We start from the raw sequence: 20,491 nt of genomic DNA on the forward strand, positions 1-20,491 counted from the left end.
CTAAAATATTTCTGTTTTAAAACAAGAGTGTAATAAACCGGGGAAGGTTATATTACGGGCTACAGAATATTTTAAAATAAGAGATAGTTCAGAACACCCAACAGTTTCGATTAATCTGGGCGCCAGAGTTCCCGGTGACGTTATTAACACGCGCGGCGCGTTTCTGCGTCACGGTGGACGTCGAGCGTTTTTATCAAGAAGGCGCAGGGCGGCGGGACGACTCCCACCACCGCTGCCGGCTCCTCCTTGCAGCGCCTTTGCGCGCCCCCTAGTGGCTGCTGGCTTCGAGTCCCATCACCACGTCGCCCACCCTCTCGCGTCAGCCTAGATCGGCGCATGCGTCCACCTGCTTGCCCAGCCCAGCTCCCCGCGAGGGGCGACGCCTCGAGGTGAAACCGGGTTAGGTGTGGGAGGTTGACCCTTCGCGGGGCGCAGTGGTCCTAGAGAAGCCGCGGCTCTCCGCCGCCGGGAGCGGGTGCGATGGCGGAGGAGCAGGAGTGCTACAGTACTGAGCCAGACTCCAACCGTGAGCCAGCGACGAGTGCAGAACCAACAGTGTCCCCAACGCAGACCTCTGAGGTCGCTGCGGGGTCACCGGAGCCTGAGGACTACGACAGCAAGTGCGTGTTCTGTCGGATTGCGCGGGGGCAGGAACCGAACACCGAACTTCTGCCTTGTGAGGTGGGCTGCGTTGCGCTGCTGGGGTGGGTTCGGGTTCCGACCGCCACTCGGAGCTCCTCTAGGGAGGCCTCGCCAGTGTGACCGGGGGCGGGGGTCCTGGCCGTCCCTCAGAGTTCCCAGAGGGAGGCCTCGCCCGTGTGGACGGGAGCGGGAGTCCTGACAGCCCCTCAGAGCTTCCCGAGGGAGAGCCTGGGCTGTATGGACCGCGGTGAGGAGGGTCCCGATTTGCCCCCAGCGCAGGCGGAGGGAGTCCTCGGCAGTGTAGGCGGGGTGCGGAAACCCGCTCGCCAGCTCGGGGGTGGGAGGGGGATGTGCAGGGGGGAAGGCTCCCCGGTGTGGCTGGGAGGGAGGAGAAGCTGGATGCTCCTTTCTGCTGGAGTCCTAGTGTTAATGACAGGCAGGCTTCTCTCAGGGGGCGGGAAGTGTCTCCAGCGATATTTGTGCTGTTTGGAGGGGATATAACGTAGCGATAGAGCCAAATAACTGGGCCACTCTCTGAAGGGCTTGTAGGAAAATAGCATTTTTCGACTTCTGCTTTTATTAAAGTTTTTTTTTCCCTTCTGCACATTCTAGTATCAATGCCTAAGAGAAAACTAGTAGAAAATAAACAGTGGTAATTGTGAAAAACTTTATTAGATTGTCTGAAAATAGGCTGGGAGGAGTGGGTCTTAGGTCCAACTAGTAACAGCCTCTGATTTCCACTAAAGGTTGCAGTTCATGGAAGTGTTACCACTTGGGATGTGTAGAAAATTTAAGGGCACTAAAACTTTGCCCAGATATTTTAAACAGGTATCTGTATACACATTGCTCTACTGGCCTACTTGTCTTTAAAGAAACCACCTTTTGATTCCGCTCCAGAGGTTTCCTTGGATGTTTACCCGTTGCCATCGAGTCCATTCCGACTCATAGTGACCCTGTGCATGTTGTTGTTGTTACGTGCCCTCCAGTCAGTTCCGACTCATAGCAACCCTCTGCACAACCCAACGAAACACTGCCCGGTCCTGCGCCATCCTTACAATCGTTGTTATGCTGGAGCTCATTGTTGCAGCCACTGTGTCAGTCCACCTCCTTGAGGGTCTTTCTCTTTTCCGTTGACCCTGTACTCTGACAAGCGTGATGTCCTTCTCCAGGGACTGATCCCTCCTGACAACATGTCCAAAGTATGTAAGATGCAGTCTCGCCATCCTTGCCTCTAAGGAGCATTCTGGCCACACTTCTTCCAAGACAGATTGGTTCGTTCTTTTGGCAATCCATGGTATATTCAATATTCTTTGCCAACACCACAATTCAAAGGCGTCAACTCTTCTTCAGTCTTCCTTATTCATTATCCAGCTTTCACATGCATATGATGTGATTGAAAATACCATGGCTTGGGTCAGGCACACCTTAGTCTTAAGGGTGATATCTTTGCTGTTCGACACTTTGAAGAGGTCCTTTGCAGCAGATTTGCCTAGTGCAATGGGTCTTTTGATTTCTTGACTGCTGTTCCATGGCTGTTGATTGTGGATCCAAGTAAAATGAAATCGTTGACAACTTCAATCTTTTCTCCGTTTATCATGATGTTGCTCATTGGTCCAGTTGTGAGGATTTTTGTTTTCTTTATATTGAGGTGCAATCCATAGTGAAGGCTGTGGTCTTTGATCTTCATTAGTAAGTGCTTCAAGTCCTCTTCACTTTCAGCAAGCAAGGTTGTGTCATCTGCATAACGCAGGTTGTTAATGAGTCTTCCTCTAATCCTCATGCCCCGTTCTTCTTCATATAGTCCAGCTTCTCATATTATTTGTTCAGCACACAGATTAAATAGGTATGGTGAAAGAATACAACCCTGACGCACACCTTTCCTGACTTTAAACCAATCAGTATCCCCTTGTTCTGTCCGAACAACTGCCTCTTGATTTATGTAAAGGTTCCTCAGGAGCACAATTAAGTGTTCTGGAATTCCCATTGTTCGTAATGTTATCCGTAACTTGTTATGATCCACACAGTCGAATGCCTTTGCATAGTCAATAAAACACAGGTAAACATCCTTTTGGTAATCTCTGCTTTCAGCCAGGATCCATCTGACATCAGTAATGATATCCCTGGTTCCACGTCCTCTTCTGAAACCGGCCTGAATTTCTGGCAGTTCCCTGTCGATATACTGCTGCAGCCATTTTTGAATGATCTTCAGCAGAATTTTGCTTGCGTGTGATATTAATGATATTGTCCTATAATTTCCACATTCGGTTGGATCACCTTTCTTGGGAATAGGCATAAATATGGATCTCTTCCAGTCAGTTGGCCAGGAAGCTGTCTTCCATGTTTCTTGGCATAGACGAGTGAGCACCTCCAGCGCTGCATCTGTTTGTTGAAACATCTCAATTGATATTCTATCAATTCCTGGAGCCTTGTTTTTCGCCAATGCCTTCAGAGTACTTGGATGTCTTCCTTTAGTACCATCGGTTCCTGATCATATGCCACCTCTTGAAATGGTTGAATATTGACTAATTCTTTTTGGTATAATGACTCTGTGTATTCCTTCCATCTTCTTTTGATGCTTCCTGTGTTGTTTAATATTTTCCCCATGGAATCCTTCACTATTGCAACTCGAGGCTTGAATTTCTTCTTCAGTTCTTTCAGCTTGAGAAACGCCGAGTGTTTTCTTCCCTTTTGTTTTTCCATCTCCAGCTCTTTGCACGTGTCATTATAATACTTTACTTTGTCTTCTTGAGAGGCCCTTTGAAATCTTCTGTTCAGTTCTTTTACTTCATGAATTCTTCCTTTTCCTTTAGCTGCTCGATGTTCAAGAGCAAGTTTCAGAGTCTCCTCTGACATCCACCTTGGTCTTTTCTTTCTTTCCTGTCTTTTCAGTGACCTCTTCCTTTCTTCATGGATGATGTCCTTGATGTCATTCCACAACTTGTCTGGTCTTCGGTCGCTAGTGTTCAATGCATCAAATCTATTCTTGAGACGGTCTGTAAATTCAGGTGGGATATACTCAAGGTCATATTTTGGCTCTTGTGGACTTGCTCTGATTTTCTTCAGTTTCAGCTTGAACTTGCATATGAGCAATTGATGGTTTGTTCCACAGTCGGCCCCTGGCCTTGTTCTGACTGATGATATTGAGCTTTTCCATCGTCTCTTTCCACAGATGTAGTCAATTTGATTTCTGTGTGTTCCATCTGGCGAGGTCCATGTGTATAGCCGCTGTTTATGTTGGTGAAGGAAGGTATTTGTAATGAAGAAGTCGTTGGTCTTGCAAAATTCTATTACTCGATCTCCGGCATTGTTTCTATCACCAAGGCCATATTTTCCAACTACTGATCCTTCTTCTTTGTTTCCAACTTTCACATTCCAATCGCCAGTAATTATCAGTGCATCTTGATTTCATGTTCGATCAATTTCAGACTGCAGCAGCTGATAAAAATCTTCTATTTCTTCATCTTTGGCCCTAGTGGTTGGTGTGTAAATTTGAATAATAGTCATATTAACTGGTCTTCCTTGTAGGCGTGTGGATATTATCCTATCACTGACAGCGTTGTACTTCAGGATAGATCTTGAAACGTTCTTTTTGACGATGAATGCAACACTATTCCTCTTCAAGTTATCATTCCCAGCATAGTAGACTTTATGATTGTCCGATTCATAATGGCCAATACCAGTCCATTTCAGCTCACTAATGCCTAGGATATTGATATTTATGTATTCTATTTCATTTTTGACGATTTTCAGTTTTCCTAGGTTCATACTTCGTACGTTCCAGGTTCTGATTATTAATGGATGTTTGCAGCTGTTTCTTCTCATTTTGAGTTGTGCCACATCAGCAAATGAAGGTCCTGAAAGCTTTACTCCATCCACGTCATTAAGGTCGACTCTACTTTGAGGAGGCAGCTCTTCCCCACTCATCTTTTGAGTGCCTTCCAACCTGGGGGGCTCATCTGCCAGCACTACATCAGACAATGTTCTGCTGCTATTCATAAGGTTTTCACTGGCTAATGCTTTTCAGAAGTATACTGCCAGGTCCTTCTTCCTAGTCTGTCTTAGTCTGGAAGTTCAGCTGAAACCTGTCCTCCATGGGTGACCCTGCTGGTGTCTGAATACCAGTGGCATAGCTTCCAGCATCACAGCAACACACAAGCCCCCACAGTAAGACAAACTGACAGACACGTGGGTGACCCTGTGGATAGTAATCATTAATTAATTTGTTAAAAATAAATTGAATTCTTTCTAAGTACTTTGTTCTGGAGGTTCACTCGTGAACAAGATAAAGGATAGTCCCAGTCCAGATTTTATAGTCTAAAGGGAGAATGAATACAGACAGAGGAGTCAGCCAATTACAATTCCTTGCAAGGTGGTTTTACAGGCTGGAGGAAGGGGCACCTGACCCAGATTTGAGGGATTAGGGAAGGCTTTTCAGAGGAAGTGAGACCTGAATAAGTAAGTAGGCGTTAACCAGGTGAGGAGAAGAATATTCCTGGTAGAGACAACCTGCAGAGGTTTAGAAGACAGACAGAACTTTGTGCCATAGAACTAAAAGAAATTCATTCTGACTGGAACATAGAGTTTGAGGGGATGGGAGGGGCTTGAGGAGTGACATGAAGGGATTTGCTCTTTGAAAGACTGTTCTGACACTGTTGTGGAGAATGATTTGGAGGGGGGCCGGTCTGGAGGCACAGAGATCTTTTAGGGTACTGGAGCCCGATGATAGCCTGAAATAAGAATATGGCAGTGGAGCTGAAGAAAAGTTGATCAATGTAAGACATATTTAGGATGTAAAACCCACCACCTTTCTGTCAGTTTGTTATAATTTGGAGCTTGCGTTTTAATACGATGCTGGAAGCCGTGCCACTGGTACTTCAGATACTAGCAGGGTTATCAATGGTGGACAAGTTTCAGCAGAGCTTCCAGACTATGATAGACTAGGAAAAAGGCCTAGTGATCTGTTTCTGAAAATTAGCCAATGAAAACCCTAAGGATCACAACAGAATATTGTCTGGTATAGTGCTGAAGGTAGTAGGTATAGTGCTGAAGGTGAACTTCACTCAAAATTGTTTTTTGTGAAATGGACTTTATAAAAAGTTTTTATTCTTTGGAATAAATGAGGATCTCATGAAGGAAGCTAAAGCTTGTCTTTATAGACTTAATACATAATCACGAAATATTTGAGTTTCCCAATGGTGCTTAGTTGCAACATAAATTGTTGTTCTTTTGTGGTATCAAGTCAATTCCAACTCATAGCAACCATACAGGACAGCGTAGAACCGCTCCATGGTTTCCTAGGCTATAATCTTTATGGGAGCAGATCACCAGGTCTTTTCTCTGGCAGAGCAGGTGGTAGGTTCGAACCATCCACCTTTCAGTTAGCAGCCAAGCGCTTTAACCATTGTACCACGAGGGCTCCTTGTAATATAAGTACCATTCCCATATCACTCTGGGATTTATGATGCTTAAGTCATGCCAGAACAACATTAGGAAATTCTTCTAAAAAACTCATTGAATAACAAATGCTATGTTTTTTCCTTTAGAACGAAGACCTAGTTTGCTTCAAAGATATCAAACCCGCAGCACCTTATCATTACCTTGTGGTGCCAAAGAAGCATGTTGGAAACTGCAGAGATCTAAAGAAAGATCAAGTAGAACTGGGTAAGATGACGGCAGTATCCTTTGTGGGTGTATCATCTTGAATTGGCATCAGTGATAACAGGGAAGATAAAGTCTGTCCAGGTTTTTAATTATGAAAAAGGAGTATTATGACTTTTTAGAACTTTTATTATGAAAAATTTCAAATATACAGTCGGCCCTCCATATCCACAGATTCTGCATCCATAGATTCAAACAACCAAGGATAAAAAATATTCAGCAAAAAGAAAGTTCTGAGCACTACGCTGAATCCATGGGAATGAAGTGATGTGTTGGCATACCCTGCTATAGCTTCCCACCGTTTCACAGATTCTCAGTCTCTCTCTCTAGCACTCGTTGCTTGAGCATTGTTTGCCTCTCGTTTTATCAGTATTTCCTAAACAATATGATATTACAACTATTTATGTAGCATTTATAATATATTAGGTATTATAGGTAATCCAGGGATGATTTAAAGTATATAGGAGGATGTGAGTAGGTTATATGCAAATACTATACTATTTATAAAGGAACTTGAGCATCCGTGGATTTTGGCATCTGAGGGGGAATTCTGGAACCAATCCCATGTGGATAACTGAGGGATGACTGTACACAAAAATAAAGGAAATAGTATAATCCCTATGTATTAATCACCCAACTTTAACATTTATTAACTAATGGCTGATCTTATTTCATATATTAGCCCTCTACAGGATTACTCTGAAGCAAATCCAAGACACCGTGTTATTTAATTTTTAAATAATATGTAGCTGTAAAAGATAATGCTTCATTATTACTTTTTAAATGATGGCTTTTTGTGACTTTGAAAGGTGCTATGAATAATTATGAACAAGTAGATGTGGCATTGTCTGGTACTAAGGCCATGTTGTAGGTTCTTAACTGTGTTGATGAAGTTAATTAGCACCAAAACCTATTTAGGGGATTTTAGTGATGAAGTTTTAGCCTCTAAAAAGGAGATTCTGAATCCTGTCTCTTACAGGATTATCTCATATTTTCCTTTTCTTGCCTTCTGTGACTTGTCAGCTATCATTTCCTAAGACATTTCTAAGTTTGCTTCAAATCTACTTCGGTAGCCTTTTCACCAGAGTTTGGGATTAGTTTGTTCAGTATTCCAAGGCAGCCTATAGAATAGATAAACTGGGCCAGATTTTTTGAAGGTGAATAAAAAACCTCTTTGGTGGAAAATGTTGATGTGTAGTTTATTAGTGTTTAGGCTACTGAATTACCAGTTTTTAAATTGTTGTTTCTGGGTACTATAAAGCTCCTTAGTCATCTAAAGTTCTATGAGCACATTTCAGAACATATCTGATTCATAACTTGAGGGTAGCTTTTGAGCTTGTAAAAACTGGATCCAATTTAAATTTAACTGGCAGTGATTGAAACACTCTAGTATTTCTTCTTTCTTAAAAAAAGTTCCTGTTTTCCTTTTTGTAGTTATTTCTTAGAGGTCATCTTTTGGCTTCTTAGGAATTCTTAAACATTTATCTTCAAGGTAGAGTTGGATTTATGGAAAATGGAGGCTGTTGATGTAACTAGTTTTTTTTTTTTTAAATCGTTGCAAATCAAATGTTAATAATTTTGAAGCAAACATGGTGGTTGTATGGTATTTCATTATATTATTCTCTGTTTTGTGTATATTTGAATACCTCTATAATAAAAGCTTAAAAATTGTTGTAATTTATTGCTCAAAACAGGGAATCATTGAAGTCAATAAGTAAAAGATCACAATAATCAAAAAGGGGGACTAAATACAGGAGGCATAGAACTGCCATATGGAGAGGGAAACAAGGCCGTATAGGACAATACAAGTTAGGTTTTTACTTAGAAAAATAGGGGTAAATATTAAGGTAACCGCAAAGAGGTATAACAACTCCATAACTCAAAATAAAAACCAAGAAAAACATAACAACTCAGCAAACATAAATTCAACTACTATGAAAATGAGGAACACACAATTTACAATGAAAAAGTCTCAGCACAAAAAAGTAAGTGGAAAAATGAAATTGTCAACAACACACAAAAAGGCATCAAAATGACAGCACTAAACTCATAAAAAAAAAAAACTCATACTTATCTATAATTACGCTGAATGTAAAAGGACTAAATGTACCAATAAAGAGACAGAGAGTCTCAGACTGGATAAAGAAACACGATCTGTCTATATGCTGCCTACAAGAGACACACCTTAGACTTAGAGACACAAACAAATTAAAACTCAAAGGATGGAAAAAAATATATCAAGCAAACAACAAGCAAAAAAGAGCAGGAGTAGCAATATTAATTTCTGACGAAATAGACTTTAAAGTTAAATCTACCACAAAGGATAAAGAAGGACACTACATAACGATTAAAGGGACAATAGACCAGGAAGATATAACCATATTGAATATTTATGTACCCAATGACAGGGCTGCAAAATACATAAAACAAACTTTAACAGAACTGAAAAGTGAGATAGACACCTCCACAATTATAGTAGGAGACTTCAACACACCGCTTTCGGAGAAGGACAGGACTTCCGGTAAGAAGCTCAACAGAGACACGAAAGACCTAATTGCTACAATCAACCAACTTGACCTCATAGATTTATACAGAACACTCCACCCAACAGCTGCAAATATACTTTTTTTTCTAGCGCACATGGAACATTCTCTAGAATAGACCACATATTAGGTCATAAAACAAACCTTTGCAGAATCCAAAACATCGAAATATTACAAAGCATCTTCTCAGACCACAAGGCCATAAAAGTGGAAATCAATAACAGAAAAATTAGGGAAAAGAAATCAAATACTTGGAAACTGAACAATACCCTGCTCAAAAAAGACTGGATTATAGAATACATTAAGGAGGGAATAAAGAAATTTATAGAATGCAATGAGAATGAAAACACTTCCTGTCAAAACCTCTGGGACACAGCAAAAGCAGTGCTCAGAGGTCAATTTGTATCGATAAATGCACACATACATAAAGAAGAAAGAGCCAAAATCAGAGAACTGTCCCTACAACTTGAACAAATAGAAAGCGAGCAACAAAAGAATCCATCAGGCACTAGAAGAAAACAAATAATAAAAGTTAGAGCTGAACTAAATGAATTAGAGACCAGAAAAACAATTGAAAGAATTAACAAAGCCAAAAGCTAGTTCTTTGAAAAAATTAACAAAATTGATAAACCATTGGCCAGACTGACTAAAGAAATACAGGAAAGGAAACAAATAACCTGAATAAGAAACGAGATGGGCCACATCACAACAGGCCCAACTGAAATTAAAAGAATCATATCAGATTATTACGAAAAATTGTACTCTAACAAATTTGCAAACCTAGAAGAAATGAATGAATTCCTAGAAAAACACTACCTACCTAAACTAACACAATCAGAAGTAGAACAACTAAATAGACCCATAACAAAAAAAGAGATTGAAAAGGTAATCAGAAAACTCCCCAAAAAAAAAGCCCTGGCCCAGACGGCTTCACTGCAGAGTTCTACCAAACTTTCAGAGAAGAGTTAACACCACTACTACTAAAGGTATTTCAAAGCATAGAAAATGATGGAATACTACCTAACTCATTCTATGAAGCCACCATATCCCTGATACCAAAACCAGGTAAAGACACCACAAAAAAAGAAAATTACAGACCTATATCCCTCATGAACATAGATGCAAAAGTCCTCAACAAAATTCTAGCCAATAGAATTCAACAACATATCAAAAAAATAATCCACCACGACCAAGTGGGATTTATACCAGGTATGCAAGGCTGGTTTAATATTAGAAAAATCATTAATGTAATCTACCATATAAATAAAACGAAAGACAAAAACCACATGATCTTATCAATAGATGCAGAAAAGGCATTTGACAAAGTCCAACACCGATTCATGATAAAAACTGTCAGCAAAATAGGAATTGAAGGAAAATTCCTCAACATAATAAAGGGCATCTATACAAAGCCAACAGCCAACATCACCCTAAAGGGAGAGAGCCTGAAAGCATTTCCCTTGAGAATGGGAACCAGACAAGAATGCCCTTTATCACCGCTCTTATTCAACATGGTGCTAGAGGTCCTAGCCTGAGCAATTAGGCTAGACAAAGAAATAAAGGGCATCTGGATTGGCAAGGAGGAAGTAAAAGTATCTCTATTTGCAGATGACATGATCTTATACACAGAAAACCCTAAGGAATCCTCCAGAAAACTACTGAAACTAATAGAAGAGTTTGGCACAGTCTCAGGTGAAAAGATAAACATACAAAAATCACTTGGATTCCTCTACATCAATAAAAAGAACATCGAAGAGGAAATCACCAAATCAATACCATTCACAGTAGCCCCCAAGAAGATAAAATACTTAGGAATAAATCTTACCAAAGATGTAAAAGACCTATACAAGGAAAACTACAAAGTACTAGTGCAAGAAACTAAAAAGGACCTACGTAAGTGGAAAAACATACCTTGCTCATGGATAGGAAGACTTAACATAATAAAAATGTCTATTCTACCAAAGGCCATCTATACATACAATGCAGTTCCGATCCAAATTCCAATGACATTTTTTAATGTGCTGGAGAAACAAATCACCAACTTCATATGGAAGGGAAAGAATCCCCGGATAAGTAAAGCATTACTGAAAAAGAAGAAGAAAGTGGGAGGCCTCACTCTACCTGATTTTAGAACCTATTATACAGCCACAGTAGTCAAAACAGCCTGGTACTGGTACAACAACAGGCACATAGACCAATGGAACAGAATTGAGAACCTAGATATAAATCCATCAACGTATGAGCAGCTGATATTTGACAAAGGCCCAGTGTCAGTTAATTGGGGAAAAGATAGTCTTTTTAACAAATGGTGCTGGCATAACTGGATATCTGTTTGCAAAAAAATGAAACAGGACCCATACCTCACACCATGCACAAAAACTAACTCCAAGTGGATAAAGACCTAAACATAAAGACTAAAACGATTAAGAAAAAATAGGGACAACGTTAGGAGCCCTAATACAAGGCATAAACAGAATACAAAACATTACCAAAAATGATGAAGAAAAACCAGATAACTGGGAGCTCCTAAAAATCAAACACTTATGCTCATCTAAAGACTTCACCAAAAGAGTAAAAAGACCACCTATAGATTGGGAAGAAATTTTCAGCTATGACATGTCCGACCAGCGCCTGATCTCCAAAATCTATATGATTCTGTTAAAACTCAACCACAAAAAGACAAACAACCCAATCAAAAAGTGGGCAAAGGATATGAACACGCACTTCACTAAAGAAGATAATTCAGGCAGCTAACAGATACATGAGAAAATGCTCTTGATCATTAGCCATTAGAGAAATGCAAATTAAAAGTATGATGAGATTCCATCTCACTCCAGCAAGGCTGGCATTAATGCAAAAAACACAACATAATAAATGTTGGAGAGGCTGCGGAAAGATTGGAACTCTTACACACTGCTGGTGGGAATGTAAAATGGTACAACCACTTTGGAAATCTGTCTGGTGTTTTCTTAAAAAGTTAGAAATAGAACTACCATACAACCCAGAAATCCCACTCCTTGGAATATACCCTAGAGAAATAAGAGCCTTTACACAAACAGATATGTGCACACCCATGTTTATTGTAGCTGTGTTTACAATAGCAAAAAGCTGGAAGCAACCAAGGTGTCCCATCAACGGATGAATGGTTAAATAAATTATGGTATATTCACTCAATGGAATACTACGCATCGATAAAGAACAGTGACGAATCCTTGAAACATTTCATAACATGGAGGAACCTGGAAGGTATTATGCTGAGTGAAATTAGTCAGAGGCAAAAGGACAAATATTGTATAAGACCACTATTATAAGATCTTGAGAAATAGTATAAACTGAGAAGAACACATACTTTTGTGGTTACGAGGTGGGAAAGGAGGGTGGGAGAGGGTTATTTACTGATTAGTTAGTAGATAAGAACTACTTTAGGTGAAGGGAAGGACAATACTCAACACAGGGAAGGTCAGCTCAACTGGACTGGACCAAAAGCAAAGAAGTTTCTGGGATAAACTGAATGCACAAAGGTCAGTGGAGCAAGGGCGGGGGTTTGGGGACTATGGCTTAAAGGGACTTCTAAGTCAATTGGCAAAATAATTCTATTATGGAAACATTCTGCATCCCACTTTGAAATGTGGCGTCTGGGGTCTTAAATGCTAACAAGCGGCCATCTAAGATGCATCAATTGGTCTCAACCCACCTGGATCAAAGGAGAATGAAGAACACCACGGTCACACGATAACTATGAGCCCAAGAGACAGAAAGGGCCACATGAACCAGAGACTTACATCATCCTGAGACCAGAAGAACTAGATGGTGCCCAGCCACAACCGATGACTGCCCTGGCAGGGAGCACAACAGAGAACCCCTGAGGGAGCAGGAGAACAGTGGGATGCAGACCCCAAATTCTCATAAAAAGAGCAGACTTAATGGTCTGACTGAGACTAGAAGAATCCCGGTGGTCATGATCCCCAAACCTTCTCTTGGCCCAGTACAGGAACCATTCCTGAAGACAACTCATCAGATATGGAAGGGACTGGACAATGGGTTGGAGAGAGATGCTAATGAAGAGTGAGCTACTTGTATCAGGTGGACACTTGAGACTGTGTTGGCTTCTCCTGTCTGGAGGGGAGATAGGGTAGAGAGGGTTAGAAACTGGCAAAATTGTCACGAAAGGAGAGACTGGAAGGAGGGAGCGGGCTGACTCATTAGGGTGAGAGTAAGTGGGAGTATGGAGTAAGGTGTATATAAGCTTATATGTGACAGACTGACTTGGTTTGTAAACTTTCACTTAAAGCACAATAAAAAGTATTAAAAAAATTGTAATTTATAACTTTTATACAGTAAAGTATATGGAGAAGCTCAATAACACTATCAACTACTGTCACTTAGTTGACTTTTATAGAATTCCACCTAACTACAGAATATATACCTTTTTAAGAGAATGGAATGCTCACCAAGATAGACCATATTCTGGACAAGAAAATAAGGCTTAATAAATTTCAAATGATTGAAATTTTAATATATGTTCTCTGATGACAGTGGAATTGAATCAGAAAAATAGCAACATCTAGGTAAACCTGTTGTTGTCTAGTTGATTCCAACTCATAGTGACCCTATGGGACAGAGTAGAACTGCCCCATAGGGTTTCTGAGACTGTAAATCTTTAGGGAAGCAGACTGCCACATCTTTCTCCCGTGGAGTGCATGGTGGGTTTGAACCTCTGACTTCTCAGTTAGCAGCTGAGCACTTAACAACACCAGCATCAGGGTAGCCCTAAATACATTAAAGTCAAACATCACACAGAAATAAGTCCTAAATAAATCACTCAAAAAACCAATCACAAGGGGAGTTAGAAAATATGAGTTAGTTAGTAATAAAAATATAGTATATCAAAATTCGTGAGATGCAGATGAAGCAGTGCTTAGAGGAAAACTTATAGCTTTAAATGCTATAAATCCTATAAAAAGGAAGGTTTAAAGCCAATGACTTAAGTTTACATATGAAGAAACTAGGAAAAGGCAAGCAGATCAAATAAAAATAAAAACCAAACCAAACCCATTGCCAATGAGTTGATGCTGACTTATAGCATCCCTATAGGACAGAGTAGAACTGCTGCATATGGTTCCCAAGCCTGTAATTTTTACAGAGGGATTTGTTCTCCCATGGAGCACCTGGTGGGTTTAATGGTGGGTTTTGAACCGCTGACCTTTGAGTTAGCAGCTGAGTGCTTCTCCACTGCATTACCCAGGCCCCTGAATACAAAAAAAAAAAAAAGAAAACAATCAGAGATTTCAGTGAGATCTAGAACAATCAAAAGTTTTTGCTCCGTGTGTGTGTGTGTGTTTTTAATTGTACTTTAGATAAAGGTTTACAGAACAAATTAACGTCTCATTAAACAATCGATACACATATTGTTTTGTGACATTGGTTGCCATTCCCATGACATGTCAACACTCTCCCCTTCTCGACCTTGGGTACCCCATTACCAGTTTTCCTGTCCCCTCCTGCCTTCTCATACTTGCCCCTGGGCTAGTGTGCCCATTTAGTCTCATTTTGTTTTATGGGCCTGTCTAATCTTTGGCTGAAGGGTGAACCTAAGCAGTGACTTCAGTACTGAGTTAAAAGGGTGTCTGGGGCCATACTCTAGGGGTTTCTCCAGTCTCTGTCAGACCAGTAAGTCTGGTCTTTTATTGCGAGTTAGAATTTTGTACTACATTTTTCTCCAGCTCTGTCTGGGGTCCTCTATTGTGATTCCTGTCAGAGCAGTCGGTGATGGTAGCTGGGCACCATCTAGATGTGCTGGACTCAGTCCGGTGGAGGCTGTGGTAGTTGTGGTGCGTTAGTCCTTTGGACTAATCTTTCCCTTTTGTCTTTGGTTTTCTTCATTTTCCCTTGCTCCAGATGGGGTGAGACCAGTGGAGTATCTTAGATGGCCATTCACAAGCTCTTAAGACCCCAGACGTTACTCACCAAAGTATAGTATAGAACATTTTCTTTATAAAGTGTTATGCCAGTTGAGCTAGATGTCCTGTAAGACCATGGTCCCTAGCCCTCAGCTCAGTAGTACTGTGTACTACCCTGCTCTTCACCAAAGTTACCACTTATCTATTGTCTATTTAGTGTTTTCCCCTCCCTCATAAAAATCAAAGATTGTTTCTTTATATTTGTAAACCTTTTCATGAGTTTTTACAGTAGTGGTCTCATACAGTACTGGTTCTTTTGTGATTGGCTTATTTCACTCAGCATAATGCCCTCCAGATTCATCCATGTTGTGAGATGTTTAGCAAATTCATCATTGTTCTTTATTGTTGCCTAGTGTTTCATTGTGTGTGTGTACCATAGTTTGTTTATCCATTCATCTGTTGATGGGCACTTAGATCATTACCATCTTTTTGCTATTGTGAATAATGCTGCAGTGAACTTGGGTGTGCATATGTCCATTCATGTGACGGCTCTCATTTCTCTGGGATACATTCCTGGGAGTGGGATTGCTGGATCATGTGGTATTTCTATTTCTAGCTTTTTAAGGAAGCACGATCTTGTTTTCCAAAACGGTTGTACCATTTTACATTCCCATCAGCAGTACATAAGAGTTCCCAGCTACCCACAGCCTCTTCAAGATTTGTTATTTTCTGGTTTTTTTAAATTTGATTTGTGCCAGAAATATTGGGGTAAGATAGTATCTCACTGTAGATTTGATTTGCATTTCTCTAATGGCTGATGATTTCGAGCATTGCCTCATGTGTCTGCTAGCTGCCTGAATGTCTTCTTTGGTGAAGTGTCTGTTCATGCCCTTTGACCATTTTTAATTGGATTATTTGTCTTTTTGTTGTAGAAGTGTTAGATTTTCCTATAGATTTTAGAGATTGGACCTTTATCAGATTTGTCATAGCCAAAATTTTTTTCCCAGTCCATAGGCTTTCTTTTTACTCTTTTGATGAAGTCTTTTAATAAGCATAAGTGTTTAATTTTTAGAAGAGCATGAATGTTTAATTTTAGAAGATCCCAGTTATCTAACTTATCTTCTGGTGTTTGTGTATTGTTGTTATGGTTTGTATCCTATTTATCCTGTGTATTAGGGCCTCTAGTGTTGACTCTCTTTTTTTCTATGATCTTTGTAGTTTTTGGTTTTATGTTTAGGTCTTTGATCCGTTTTGAATTAGTTTTTTTTTTTTTTTTTATGGTGTGACGTATGGGTCCTGTTTCTTTTTTTCAAGGTAGACATCCAATTTTGTCAGCACCCATTGTTAAAGGGTGTCTTTTCCTCATTTAATGGACTTTGGGCCTTTGTTGAAGATCAGGTGACCTTAGGTGGATGGATTTATATCTGGGTTCTCGATTCTGTTCCATTGGTCAATGTGTATGTTGTACCAGTACCAGGATATTTTGACTACCACAGCTGTATAGTATGTTCTGAGGTCAGGTAATGCAAGCCCTCCTACTTTTTTCTTCTTCTTCAGTAGTGCATTACTTATCTCGGGCCTCTTTCCTTTCACTATAAAGTTATTGTTGTTGTTAGGTGCCGTCAAGTTGGTTACGACTCATAGGTTTCTGTACACAACAGAACGAAACACTGCCTGGTCCTGCGCCATCCTCACAATCGTTGTTATGCCTGAGCCCGTTGCAGCCACAGTGTCAATCTACCTCGTTGAGGGTCTCCCTCTTTTCCGCTGACCCTGTACTTTGCCAAGCATGATGTCCTTCTCCAGGGACTGATCTCTCCTGACAACATGTCCAAAGTATGTAAGATGCAGTCTCACAATCCTTCCTTCTAAGGAGCATTCTGGTGGTACTTCTTCCAAGACAGATTTGTTTGTTCTTTTGGCAGTCCATGGTATATTCAGTGTTTTTCACCAACACCACAATTCAAAGGTGTCAGTTCTTCTCTTGTCTTCCTTATTCATTGTCCAGCTTTCACATGCATATAATGCGATTGGAAATACCATGGCTTGAGTCAGGCACACCTTAGTCTATAAGGTGAAATCTTTTGCTTTTCAACACTTTGAAGAGGTCCTTTGGTGCAGATTTGCCCAATGCAATGCATCTTTTCATTTCTTGAGTGCTGCTTCCTTGAGTGTTGATTGTGGATCCAAGTAAAATGAAATCGTTGACAACTTCAATCTTTTCTCTGTTTGTCATGCTGCTGCTTATTGGTCCAGTTGTGAGGATTTTTGTTTACTTTATGTTTAGGTGCAATCCATACTGAAGGCTGTGGTCTTTGATCTTCATTAGTAAGTGCTTCAAGTCCTCTTCACTTTCAGCAAGCAAGGTTGTGTCATCTGTATAACGCAGGTTTTCAGTGAGTCTTCCTCCAATCCTGATGCCCCGTTCTTCTTCATATAGTCCAGCTTCTCGTATTATTTGTTCAGCATACAGATTGAATAGGTATGGTGAAAGAATACAACCCTGACGCACACCTTTCCTGACTTGAAACCACTCAGTATCCCCTTGTTCTGGCGAACAACTGCCTCTTGATATATGTACAGATTCCTCATGAGCACAATTAAGTGTTCTGGAATTCCCATTGTTCGTAATGTTATCCATAACTTGTTATGATCCACACAGTCGAATGCCTTTGCATAGTCAATAAAACAGAGGTTGACATCCTTTTGGTATTCTCTGCTTTCATCCAGGATACATCTCTCATCAGCAATGATACCCCTGGTTGCATGTCCTCTTCTGAATGCAGCCTGAATTCTGGCGGTTCCCTGTCGATATACTGCTGCAGCTGCTTTTGAATGATCTTCAGCAAAATTTTGCTTGTGTGTGATATTAATGTTATTCTATAATTTCCGCATTCAGTTGGATCACCTTTCTTGGGAGTAGGAATAAATATGGATCTCTTCTAGTCACTTGGCTGTCTTCCATATTTCTTGGCATAGATGAGTGTGTACTCCCAGCACTGTATCCATTTGTTGAAACATCTCAATTGATACTCCGTCAATTCCTGGAGCGTTGTTTTTCATGCATGCCTTCAGTGTAGCTCGGACTTCTTCCTTCACTACCATCGATTCCTGATCATATGCTACGTCTTGAAATGGTTGAACGTTGACTAATTCTTTTTGGTATAATGACTCTGTGTATTCCTTCCATCTTCTTTTGATGCTTCCTGTGGCGTTTAATATTTTCCCCATGGAATCCGTCACTATTGCAACTTGAGGCTTGAATTTCTTCTTCTGTTCTTTAAGCTTGAGAATCGCCGAGTGTGTTCTTCCCTTTTGGTTTTCCATCTCCAGCTCTTTGCGCATGTCATTATAATACTTCACTTTGTCTTCTTGAGAGTCCCTTTGAAATCTTCTGTTTAGTTCTTTTAATTCATCATTTCTTCCTTTTGCTTTAGCTGCTTGATGTTTGAGAGCAAGTTTCAGAGTCTCCTCTGACGTCCATCTTGGTCTTTGTTTCCTGTCTTTTCAGTGACCTCTTGTTTTCTTCATGTATGATGTCCTTGATGTCATTCCACAACTCGTCTGGTCTTCGGTCCCTAGTGTTCGATGCGTCAAATCTATTCTTGAGACGGTCTGTAAATTCAGGTGGGATATACTCAAGGTCATAATTTGGCTCTTGTGGAGCCAAATTTCTCCACAAGAGCTCTGATTTTCTTCAGTTTCAGCTTGAACTTACATATGAGTAGTTGATGGTCTGTTCCACAGTCGGCCCCTGGCCTTGTTCTGACTGATGATATTGAGCTTTTCCATCTGCTCTTTCCACAGATACAGTTGATTTGATTCCTCTGTGTTCCATCTTGCAAGGTCCATGTGTATAGTCACCATTTTTGTTGGTGAAAGAAGGTATTTGCAATGAAGAAGTTGTTGGTCTTGTAAAATTCTATTATTTGACCTCTGGCACTGTTTCTATCACCAAGGCTATATTTTCCAACTGCAGATCCTTCTTCTTTGTTTCCAACTTTCACATTCCAATCACCAGTAATTATCAACGTGCCCTGATTGCATGTTCGATCAATTTCAGACTTCAGAAGCTGATAAAAATCTTCAATTTGTTCATCTTTGGCCTTATTGGTTGGTGCTTAAATTTGAATAATAGTCGTGTTAACTGGTCTTCCTTGTAGGCACATGGATATTATAACTGACAGCGTTGTACTTCAGGATAGATCTTGAAGTTAATAATTAGTTTTTCTGTCTTGTTAAAGAATTCTGTTGGTATTTGGATTGGGATTGCATTATATTTGTAGGTTATTTTTGGGTAAAATTGCCACTTTCACAATGTTGAGTCTACCTATCCATGAGCATGGTGTTTTTCTATTCATGTAGGTCTCGTTTGGCTTGTTTCAGTAGTGTTTTGTGGTTTTCTTTGTATGAGTCTTTTACATCCCAGGTTAAATTTATTTCTAAGTTTGTTTTTTTTTTTTTTTTAGTGGCTATTATGAATGGTATTGCTTTCCTGATTTCCTTTTCATGGTTCTCTTTATTGGTTTATAGGAATCCAACTGATTTTTGTATGTTTTTCTTGTATCTTGCTACTCTGCTGAATCTTTCTGTTAGTTCTCAGACAGGGAGCAACGTCCCCGAGATGGAAGGGTGCCTGTTAGAGGAATAGCAAAGAAACAGGTGTGGTTAGAGGAGAAGTAACTAAAAGGGAGATAGGCTATACCATAAGGGAGGTAATAGGGGATTGGTTATGGAACCTAGGGACCTTTTAAGACAAGGAACAGAAGGGCCCCCAAAGCTGCAAACAAAGTAACAAGAAATGGGCCAGGGCGCAGAAACAAAGCCATTCCCCAGAACAGTGTCAGCGTATCTAAAAGTAGCCCACAAACTTCTTTAAAGGTGCCTTTCAGAAACATCTGGAGAAAACCAGCCCCAGGGACATGCACAGAACTTCTACCTGTGACCACTGTGTAACTTCCAACAGGGGCAGTGAGGGGCTGCAGCCCCAGCCAGGGAATTGAACCCGGGGAGTGAGAGACTGCGCATGCGTGACACCCCATAATAAGTCCTGCTACCAATCCCAGAGCCCTCCGGGACAGGATCCAGCTTCGAAAGCTGCTGTGCACGCGCCTTAGCTAACATATCCCAGTCTGTGTCTATGAATAAACATGAATCTTTTCCCACCCCAAAACTTTTAAAAACTCAGTCCTGTCTTTTGTTCTGGGAGATGAGGGTAAGCGTTGCTCTGGGCTTTCCTCGTCTCCGCTTGCAGGCCTCGTCAATAAAGCTTTGCTCATGTGGAAAACTCTACGTGCCTTACCTGCTCATTCTTGACCAGTGAGAGACAAGAACCTTATTCTGGTAACAGTTCCACTAGCTTTCTTGTGGAATCCTTTGGATTCTGTATGTATAGTATCATGTCATCTGCAAATAGGGATATTTTTACTTCTTCCTTGCTAGTTTGGATGCCCTTTATTTCTTTTACTTGCCTTATTGGTCTAGCTGAGACTTCCAGCAGAGTGTTAAATAGCAGTGGTGATAAAGGGCATCCTTGTCTTGTTCCTGTTCTCAGGAGGAATGTTTTCAGCCTCTCTCTGTTACGAATGATGTTGGCTGTTGGTTTTGTATAAATGCCCTTTATTATGTTGAGGAATTTCCTTTCTATACCCATTTTATTGAGAGTTTTTATCAGGAATGGGTGTTGGACTTCATCAAATGCTTTTTATGTGTCAACTGAAATGATTATGTGATTTTTATTTATGTGGT

The 20,491-nt window shown here is 40.4% G+C and overlaps 1 protein-coding gene across 1 annotated transcript in view; it reads left to right on the forward strand.

The window, feature by feature from the left end:
* Nucleotides 1-296: 296 nt before the first annotated feature.
* HINT3 (histidine triad nucleotide binding protein 3) overlaps nucleotides 297-20,491 on the forward strand; it is a 33,707-nt gene continuing 13,512 nt past the window's right edge. Inside the window, exons 1-2 of the mRNA XM_049900471.1 lie at nucleotides 297-681; nucleotides 6,186-6,303. Of these exons, the coding sequence (XP_049756428.1) occupies nucleotides 481-681; nucleotides 6,186-6,303 (319 nt within the window). The 5' untranslated portion in view covers nucleotides 297-480. The remainder of the gene's footprint in view (nucleotides 682-6,185; nucleotides 6,304-20,491) is intronic.

Source organism: Elephas maximus, chromosome 1, assembly GCF_024166365.1.
Source record: "Elephas maximus indicus isolate mEleMax1 chromosome 1, mEleMax1 primary haplotype, whole genome shotgun sequence".
NCBI classification, from domain to species: Eukaryota; Metazoa; Chordata; class Mammalia; order Proboscidea; family Elephantidae; genus Elephas; species Elephas maximus.